This window comes from Salmo trutta, chromosome 34, assembly GCF_901001165.1.
Source record: "Salmo trutta chromosome 34, fSalTru1.1, whole genome shotgun sequence".
Classification (NCBI taxonomy): domain Eukaryota; kingdom Metazoa; phylum Chordata; class Actinopteri; order Salmoniformes; family Salmonidae; genus Salmo; species Salmo trutta.
The window spans coordinates 18,671,820-18,681,224 of record NC_042990.1 but is presented as its reverse complement, the minus strand read 5'-3'; the positions used below and the strand labels follow the sequence as shown (position 1 = coordinate 18,681,224).

The following is a 9,405-nucleotide window of genomic DNA, read 5'->3' as shown; positions in this document are numbered from 1 at the left end:
GGTGCGTTCTCAGCCCTCTCCTGTACTCCCTGTTCACCCATGACTGCGTGGCCATGCACACTTCGAACTCAATCATCAAGTTTGCAGACGACACTACAGTGGTAGGCCTGGTTACCAACAACGACGAGACAGCCTACAGGGAGGAGGTGAGGGCCCTCGGAGTGTGGTGTCAGGAAAATAACCTCTCACTCAACGTCAAAACAAAGAAGATGACCGTGGACTTCAGAAAACAGCAGAGGGAGCACCCCCCATCCACATCGACGGGACAGTAGTGGAGAAGGTGGAACGTTTTAAGTTCCTCGGCGTACACATCACGGACAAACTGAAATGGTCCACCTACACAGACAGCGTGGAGATGAAGGTGCAGCAGCGCCTCTTCAAACTCAGGAGGCTGAAAAATTTGGCTTGTCATCTAAAACACTCACAAACTTTTACAGGTGCACAATCGAGAGCATCCTGTCGGGCTGTATCACCGCCTGGTACGGAAATTACACCGCCCTCAACCGCAAGGCTCTCCAGAGGGTAGTGCGGTCTGCACAACGCATTACCGGGGGCAAACTACCTGCCCTCCAGGACACCTACGGCACCCAATGTCACAGGAAGGCCAAAAAGATCATCAAGGACAACAACCACCCGAGCCACTGCCTGTTCACCCCGTTATCATCCAGAAGGCGAGGTCAGTACAGGTGCAATAAAGCTGGGACCGAGAGGCTGAAAAACAGCTTCAATCTCAAGGCCATCAGACTGTTAAACAGCTATCACTAACATAGAGAGGCTGCCGCCAACATACAGACTCAAATCTCTGGCCACTTAAATAAACTGACTTAATAAAGGTATCACTAGTCACTTTAAATAACGCCGCTTTAATAATGTTTACATTTCCTACATTACTCATCTCATATGTATATACTGTATTCTACACCATCTACTGCATCTTGCCTATGCCGCACGCCATCGCTCATCCATATTTTTATATGTACATATTCTTATTCATCCCTTTACATTTGTGTGTATTTGTGTGTATAAGGTAGTTGTTTTTGTATAAGGTAGTTGAATTTGTTATATTACTTGTTAGATTTTACTGCATAGTCGGAACTAGAAGCACAAGCATTTCGCTACACTCGCATTAACATCTGCTAACCATGTGTATGTGACCAATAAAATTTGATTTGAATTTTGATTTGATTTGATTTGACACACATAGCTTACACAAGCTGCAAACAATGAACAAAACAAACAAATCCTGTCAAGAGAATAAATTGTACAAGTTAAATCACGTAAAAGCCAAGAGAGAAATTACACAACATATTTCACAAGCAGCAACTTTTCAGTAGGTATGAAAAACATTTTTCCCAAACATTGTAACCAAAATGTATTCCAAAAGCTATGTTTAAATGAAGTACTACAGAACCCACAGACTAGACAACGCAATAGCTGCCAGCTGGCTAACTTAGGCTGTGTTTACACAGGCAGACCAATTCAGATCTTTTTTCTACTAATTTGTCTTTTGACCAATCAAATCAGATCTTTTCAAATCAGCTCTTTTTCAGAGCAGATCTGATTTGTCAAAAGTCTAATTAGTGAAAACAAGATCAGAATTGTGCTGCCTGTGTAAACGCAGCCTTACTGCCTTGAGTTGTTGATATATCAGCTGAGTGTATATTTCTAGCCTGAACAGCCAGTCGTCATCACTGTTTGATTGATTGATCATGTTCAGCTGCATGTCGTTGTGATGTCATACCGTTAGCCCTCTTTGTGTGAATTTCAAAAGTCTTTCCTTAACTCTTCGCGTCCTCTCTCCTCACCTTGGTTGTTTTAAAATCTGTCCCTCCACAAAGACATACAGCTGAGAATGCTCAATCAATAAGCCAGTGATTGGATGGCAACTGCAGGTTCAGGCAATAAATACACACCAAGCTGGTATGTCAACTAAACAAGGCAGTAAGACATTGAGCCACTAATTGTGGAGTAGTGCTTTGGCTGGGCTGTTGGTGGTTTAAGGCTTTGATATGGCTTTTGGAATTAATTTGGGGTAAGATTCTTTGAACAGTGTGTTTCAGGTCTACTGCAAGGTTGCTGCTTGTATTTGCAATGTTGATGTGTAATGGCCATGTCTTTTCTTGACAGGATTGTGTTCCTTTGCTCATTGTTTGCAGAACACTCAAGTTTTACATGGGCTCCACGTGGTAAGGCATGAACACCAACATTGTCACTTTTGTCAGACCAACCTTCAAGTTTGTCACTGAATCTATAACTTCCCTTTGTTCTGTTTAGATGCCCAGAGAGTAAGAGGCTATGGGTTTTCTGGCTCTTCCAGAATGGAAGTTGAGCAGAGGCAAACAGGTGGCAGCTATCCCCAGGATCAATTCAGACCAGCCTCTCGTGGCTCTATCCCCAGCAGCTTTACCTCTGCCCAGACAAAGGGTAAGAGGACCCGTGCCAAGAATACTGACATTAGCCTCTCTGGTTCTATAGCCAGTGGAGCCTCTGCCATCCACAACATGCATCAAACCAAGGCCAGCAGAACCTATAGTCAAAGTGTCTCTGACCCCAGTGCAGTAAGGCCAGTTTCAAGTTGGGAGGCAAAGAGAATTCAGCCCTACACTCTTCATCCAGTACAGCCTCACTCCAGCAGCTCTGGTTTAGTCCAGAATCCATATGGTATGTTTAATGTCCACAGTAGAACTGCCTCTAACCTGAAACCATCTACTCCAAACTATGGCTCTACCCAGAGTGGATTGAAGTTCTCCACCTCCAGACAACCCAACCAAGGCCTTGTCCAGACTCAGAGTAGAGGAGCCCCCAGCCTCTATGGTCAAGCTGCTACCCTCACCCGCTATGTCCAGGACCTGAAGCAAGGGAGCAGCTTCTCTACCCTGGCTTCCAAGGGACCAATAGAAATCTCTGCCCAGTCAATTTCCACTCCTGACCGTCAAGTTCCCTCAAGTGGTTCTTCATTTAGACCAGGTCCTCTGAGTTTTGGTTCTACTCAAGGTGGGAGTGCAGCAAAAAGCTACAAGCCTAGCTTCTCCCAAGATGTTATGCAATACCAGAGCAGCTCTGCCAGTAGAAGTGTTTCAACTTCCAATCAATATGCCCAAACCTCTGGCCAGAGACTAGATGGAGCAAGTCGCGGCATGCCCACTTCCAGCCTGGCCTCTCGCTCCAGTCTTTTTCGCCCTAGCTCTACAGCTAGTGGAAACTCCTATGGAGCCTTCAAGCCTGGCTCTGACCCTGGTGCAACACCAAGCCAAAGCCTGTTTACCTCTAACCAGGGTGGAAGGGGTTCAACATACAGCCAGAATCTCCTTGCTAAACCTGCCCAAAGGAAGTATGGCCAAATGTCTGCTCATTGGGGGAGCTACCAGCCCAGCTATGCTGCCAGTAGTGGGCCAGTCTCCAGCCTCTTCAGTTCAACATTCATCCAGAATGCTCCTGCCACAGCCCAGAAGTCAAGTGGCTCTAAACCTGCCCCCAGTCAACGCTATCAGCCCAGCTATATGTTCAATGAAGTGAAGTCCAACACTAGCTCTGCCAGAAGTCCCACCCAGATCCTCTTGTCTAGCAGCTATGGCCCTACCCAGAGCAGGACCAGCAGTGCCATCTCAACCACCCCTCAACGCTTTGCCCAGACCAGCATCCACAGCATCCCAGAATTGTACGGCGGATCTCCAATCTACCGGCTCAAAGACCCTACTCGGTAGGTGTAGTGCCTCCCCTAGCAACTCAACCCAGCTCTTCAAGTGTCGGCAAGCCACAGCCAAACCACACTATCTGCCAAGCAGAAAGGCCCCAGCACTACCTATGTCTGAGTCCAGAGCTTTAGGGGAGTCCAGAACATGACGAAGTGGGATCTGTAGCCACCAGTTGAGGTGAGATTTCGGTTTCTCTGTATTGTTATGCCACTTGGGCTGTGTAGGTTTACACAGGCAGTTTATTGATCTTTTTGCTGATTGGCTCTTAGGCAAAAGATCAGAATTTGGCTACCTGTATATATGCCGCCTTGGGACCTGTCTTTGCTTTCATGTATGCTTGTTACTAATCTTGTCTTCTAGGTGCTGTGACCTGGAAGTGTTGTCAGGACTTCTCTCCTTCAATTGTTTTAAATAAAATTGACTTAAACATTTTAGTCTTGTTTTTCTTTAGTGTTTGCAGACAAATGTTTTGAATGCCTTCAAAGGAATGTCAGTGTGGTAATCAGGTTGATTGTTCCAGTAGAAGTTCTCTGGCATTTGACAGGATCACTGGACCTCTGCAGTCAATGAGCCTGAAGCAGAGTTTTGTGCTTGATGCCATTAATATTAATGGTGGCTCTAATGCACTCGCTTTCTATCTCACTAAAACCCTCCTGAAAGTTCTGATTGTGAAGTACTTCAATAACACCCCCCTCCCCCAAAAATAAGATTTCCATTGTCTGATCATCCAGAAAATGACGACAAACTATTTGTCACATGCGCTGAGTGTCGACTTTACCATGAAATGTTTACTTGCAGGCCCTTAACCAACAGTGCAGTTAATTTAAAAAAATTGTTCAGCAGGCTTGGGGTGCCATTGAGCTTTTTGTTCCTAGGCCTGGCACTTAAACTGCAACCGATCAGGGTGCAGCTGTAGAACCTTCTGGGGACCTATGCCAAATCTTGTCAGTCTCCTGAGGGGGGAAAAGGTTTTTGTGCCCTCTTCGTGACTCTCTGGGTATGTTTGGACCATGAGACTTGATTGGACACCAAGGAACTCAACTCTCGACCCGCTCCACTACAGGCCCGTCAATGTTAACGGGGGCCTGTTCGGCACACTTTTTCCTGTAGTCCACAATCAGCTCCTTAGTCTTGCTCACATTGAGGGAGGTTGTTCTGGCACCACTCTGCCAGTTCTCTGACCTCCCTATAGGCAGTCTTGTTGGTGATCAGGCCAAACATTCCTGTTACTGAGCTCAACTCCATGTTTCAAAATGAGCTGTTCATCTTGCCTCATATCTTATGTTAGCATGACCAATATACATCTAAGAATATGACTGTCAGAAAGGAAACTACTGGGACAACAGGAATAGCAGCATTGTCATTGGAGTATTTGTATGTGGGTTTTTTTACCTCGGGCCCCGTTGACTTGTCGCACATGGAATTTCACCTTGCAAACCTTGTTTGTGCCTGCTTGACCAATCTGAATCAAACATCACCAGGTATGCTCCATATGGAGCCACGTAGGACACTTCTCTCTAGCTCTCCCCCACCAGTCTGGCAGGTGTCAATCTGATTGATGGGGATCATTACTGTCCCCTGCTGGAAGCATGCGAGCAGGAGGAGCCAGTGTGTGCCATCAGGCCCACTATCCATGATGAGGATATCTGTCACAATGTCCCACTTTCACCCTCACAAACCTGTATCCTGCCCATCTGGCATTCCAGACAGGATCAAGCAAACGCTGAAAGTATTTGAAAAATATGGAATACTGTTTGATCCCATGTCTGACTAGTTAGCCATGGAGTAAAGATTCAGAATGTTCCCTTGGGTTTTAGATGTTAAAATATTGTTGACACATTTGTCTTTTACACTGAGGTGTATGACTAAGCCAGGAAGATCACACCAGTTTGTCACAGTAAAATAAACAGAGAGAGAGAGCAACACCTCGCATGCATTGACCATCCATGTGTGGTGGCTCAAATCAAAGATGCTATTTCCTGCCAGAGGAAGTGGAGGCACAGACATCATTTTTTTAGGAGCCGTTTCCTTTTCTCTCTTTTTCCATAACGCATGGCAACATTCATACTAAAGAAAGAAAATAAAGAGAAAAATAACGTTCACGCGGAAGACAGAAATGTAAAAAATACAAAAAGTCTTCCTTTCACTGGCATCAGCAGAAACGATCGGTAGATTTGCAGGAAGAGGAGAAAGGTGTCTTAAATCGTACTGAAAATGAGTTATATTAATCAACAAAGGATGGAGGTGACTCTTCTGTTCTCTCTAATGGGAGACAACACTCTCTTCTCTCTTCGTCAGGCCATTCAACAATCTGCTTCACCCATGATGTTTCATCATCATAAGAAGCATGCAACGTACATCTTGCTCTCTCTTTCCATCTCTCTCTCTCACACTCTCTCTCTCACACACACTTTCAATTGAATTGAAAGGGATTTATTGGCATGGGAAACATATGTTTACACTGCCAAAGCAAATGGAATACACAAGAAACAAAAGGGAAATAGACAATTCTCTCTTATTTGCATTCATTTCCTGCAGGTCAGAAATGTTCTGGTCTGGTGTTCTACTTTTTATTTCATTTTAATTAACCTTTATTTAAATAGGCAAGTCAGTTAAGAACAAATTCTTATTTACAATTGTGTTTCCCGCCCTATGGGACTCCCAATCACGGCCGGTTGTGATACAGACCGGGATTGAACCAGGGTCTGTAGTGACGCTTCTAGTACTGAGATGCAGTGCCTTAGACTGCTGTGCAACTCGGGAGAAACATTGGTAATATGTAGTAGTTGTAGTTGTAGTTGTAGTTGTAGTAGTAGTAGTAGTAGTAGTAGTAGTAGTAGTAGTAGTAGTAGTAGTAGTAGTAGTAGTAGTAGTAGTAGTAGTAGTAGTAGTAGTAGTAGTAGTAGTAGTGGCATTAGTAGTAGTAGTAGTAGTAGTAGTAGTAGTAGTAGTAGTGTTATTATTAGTAGTAGTTGTGGTAGTAATAGTAGTAGTGGTAGTGGTCTTAGTAGTAGTAATAGTAGTAATAGGAGTAGTGGTAGTAGTAGTGTTATTATTATTAATAGTAGTAGTGGTAGTAGTGGTAGTGGTAGTAGTAGTAGTACTAGTAGTAGTAGTGGCATTAGTAGTAGTGGTATTAGTAGTAGTAGTAGTAGTAGTAGTAGTAGTAGTAGTAGTAGTAGTGTTATTATTAGTAGTAGTTGTGGTAGTAGTAGTAGTAGTGGTAGTAGTGGTAGTGGTCTTAGTAGTAGTAATAGTAGTAATAGGAGTGGTGGTAGTAGTAGTAGTGTTATTATTATTAATAGTTGTAGTAGTGGTAGTAGTAGAAGTAGTTGTAGTAGTGGTGTTAGTTTTAGTAGTAGTAGTAGTGGTAGTCATAGTAGTAGTAGTGATGGTAGTAGTGGTAGTAGTAGTGGTATTAGTAGTAGTGGTAGGAGTAGTAGTAGTAGTGTTATTATTATTAGTAGTAGTGGTAGTAGTAGTAGTGTTATTATTATTAATAGTAGTAGTAGTAGTTGTAGTAGTAGAAGTAGTAGTAGTAGTAGTAGTAGTGGTGTTAGTTGTAGTAGTAGTAGTAGTAGTAGTAGTAGTAGTAGTAGTAGTAGTAGTAGTAGTAGTAGTAGTAGTAGTAGTCTTAGTAGTAGTAATAGTAGTAATAGGAGTGGTGGTAGTAGTAGTGTTATTATTATTAATAGTAGTAGTTGTAGTAGTGGTAGTAGTAGAAGTAGTTGTAGTAGTGGTGTTAGTTTTAGTAGTAGTAGCAGTAGTGGTAGTCGTAGTAGTGGTGTTAGTTGTAGTAGTAGTAGTAGTAGTAGTAGTAGTAGTAGTAGTAGTAGTAGTAGTAGTAGTAGTAGTAGTAGTAGTAGTAGTAGTAGTAGTAGTAGTAGTAGTAGTGGTGTTAGTTGTAGTGGTGTTAGTTGTAGTAGTAGTAGTAGTAGTAGTAGTAGTAGTAGTAGTAGTAGTAGTAGTAGTAGTAGTAGTAGTAGTAGTAGTAGTAGTAGTAGTAGTAGTAGTAGTAGTAGTAGTAGTAGTAGTAGTAGTAGTAGTAGTAGTAGTAGTAGTAGTAGTAGTAGTAGACACACATTGGTGACCCTCATGGCTTTGGGTTCTCCTGGCTTCTCCAGGAGCCCACATTTGTTTGTGTTGTATTGGAGTTGCCAAGACAGTTCAACCAGATATGAGACACAGGCTAGGATCTGTGGCATGCCAAGACAGAGGTCTCCTAATCCATAGGGAACCTGGTTACAAATGGCATTTGATGACATGCAGGCAGGAGACCATGGAGGCATGCGGAACTGTCGTCTAATTTATGTGCATGACCAGTGTATTAGTCTACAAGGAGGGTCAACTTCCGACTTTCCTACAATCTTAAAGATGTATATTTGCAATAGGCTGGTTTCATTGAATTGTTAGAGGTTGATGGATGTACAGTATAGTCTTCCCCTACTGTCTTTATTTATTTATTTTGCTCCTTTGCACCCCAGTATTTCTACTTTGCACACTCATCTACTGTCAAATCTACCATTCCAGTGTTTTACTTGCTATATTCTATATGCTTTGCCACCATGGCCTATTTATTGCCTTTACCTCCCTTATCTCACCTCATTTGCTCACATTGTATATAGACCTATTTTTCTACTGTATTATTGACTGTATGTTTGTTTTACTCTATGTGTAACTCTGTGTTGTTATATGTGTCGAACTACTTTGCTTTATCTTGGCCAGGTCGCAGTTGTAAATGAGAACTTGTTCTCAACTTGCCTACCTGGTTAAATAAAGGTGAAATAAATAAAATAAATAAATATTCCTACATTACTGACTGTCCTTGTCTGTTATGTGTCTTTATGCCAGTAGTAGAATTCAGAGAGAGACAAGAGACCGTCAGCACAGCACCAGGCAGATGGTGTCTCCTCTCACCTCCTCTCTGGAATATTCTGCCCTTCGACCTTCAAAATGTTCTTCTCTTTCCGGCTAATCAGGTTCTTCAGATCCCTGTCGGGCGTGCCAGACCCCCTTCCGCTTCGGCATCTGGTCGTTGTGGTGAAGAAATGAAGGGAAGAGTAACCTGAGAAATAACAAGCTTAAGACTCCTCCCCCTGCAGGTGAGAGGTCAAGCTACCTATAGAGAGCCACGCCTACAGCTGTGACCACACTGGTCCATATCCATCCCAGAGTTCTAGTGTTACAGAAGCATTGTTTTTTTTTTAGCCAAGATAACATTTACTACAACAATAATAGCTAGCAATGTTGAATCTAGATTTTCTCTCAACCACAATAACAATCATTTTACATAAACATTTGTAATTTTATTTGTGCATTTAAAAGGTCACCCATTGACTCAGTAAACTACACATACTGGTAAATTGATATCTATAATAATTCCACAAGACATATATGTGCTGTGTGAGGAAATGTAAGGCCATCACAAATCAAGAGTAAAGTACTTCATTGTTACCCAGAAATGAATTGATTTGGAGATAAAAACCTTCTGCATTGGACCTTTAATGAGAGGGAAGGGGAATTGATCCCTGATGTGTTGAGATGACTGCTGTTTCCAGATTAATTTCTGGTATTGTCTTTGGCCCTGTGTCCTAACGGCTCAACTCAATAGCAGATACCAGGCCATTGCTGCATGAATTAGATGATAAAGTGGGCTAGGAGTTTCCAATGTCTCTTTCTTTACTTTAAAAACCGGTCAAGACCATGATAT

The 9,405-nt window shown here is 42.7% G+C and overlaps 1 protein-coding gene across 2 annotated transcripts; it reads left to right on the top strand.

Annotated features, from left to right (window-relative positions):
- Nucleotides 1–1,922: 1,922 nt before the first annotated feature.
- Nucleotides 1,923–4,129, top strand: LOC115173736 (mediator of RNA polymerase II transcription subunit 1-like). 2 transcript variants are annotated; one of them, XM_029732091.1, is made up of 5 exons: nucleotides 1,923–2,032; nucleotides 2,128–2,186; nucleotides 2,275–2,424; nucleotides 2,733–3,872; nucleotides 4,056–4,129. In XM_029732091.1, the coding sequence occupies exons 3-4, from the start codon at nucleotides 2,296–2,298 to the stop codon at nucleotides 3,702–3,704; spliced, it is 1,101 nt and encodes a 366-aa protein (XP_029587951.1). In that variant the 5' UTR covers nucleotides 1,923–2,032; nucleotides 2,128–2,186; nucleotides 2,275–2,295; the 3' UTR covers nucleotides 3,705–3,872; nucleotides 4,056–4,129. The 2 variants fall into 2 exon arrangements, with proteins under 2 accessions (XP_029587951.1, XP_029587950.1); XM_029732090.1 differs by having other exon boundaries at nucleotides 2,275–3,872.
- The last annotated feature ends 5,276 nt before the right edge of the window (nucleotides 4,130–9,405 follow it).

Bases quoted from the DNA above. Each gene is read 5' to 3' on its own strand.
- LOC115173736 (XM_029732090.1), top strand. From the start codon at position 2,010: ATGGCTTTTGGAATTAATTTGGG. The intron at 2,033-2,127 runs GTAAGATTCTTT...TTTTCTTGACAG, and splicing joins GCTTTTGGAATTAATTTGGG to GATTGTGTTCCTTTGCTCAT. The intron at 2,187-2,274 runs GTAAGGCATGAA...TGTTCTGTTTAG, and splicing joins TTTTACATGGGCTCCACGTG to ATGCCCAGAGAGTAAGAGGC.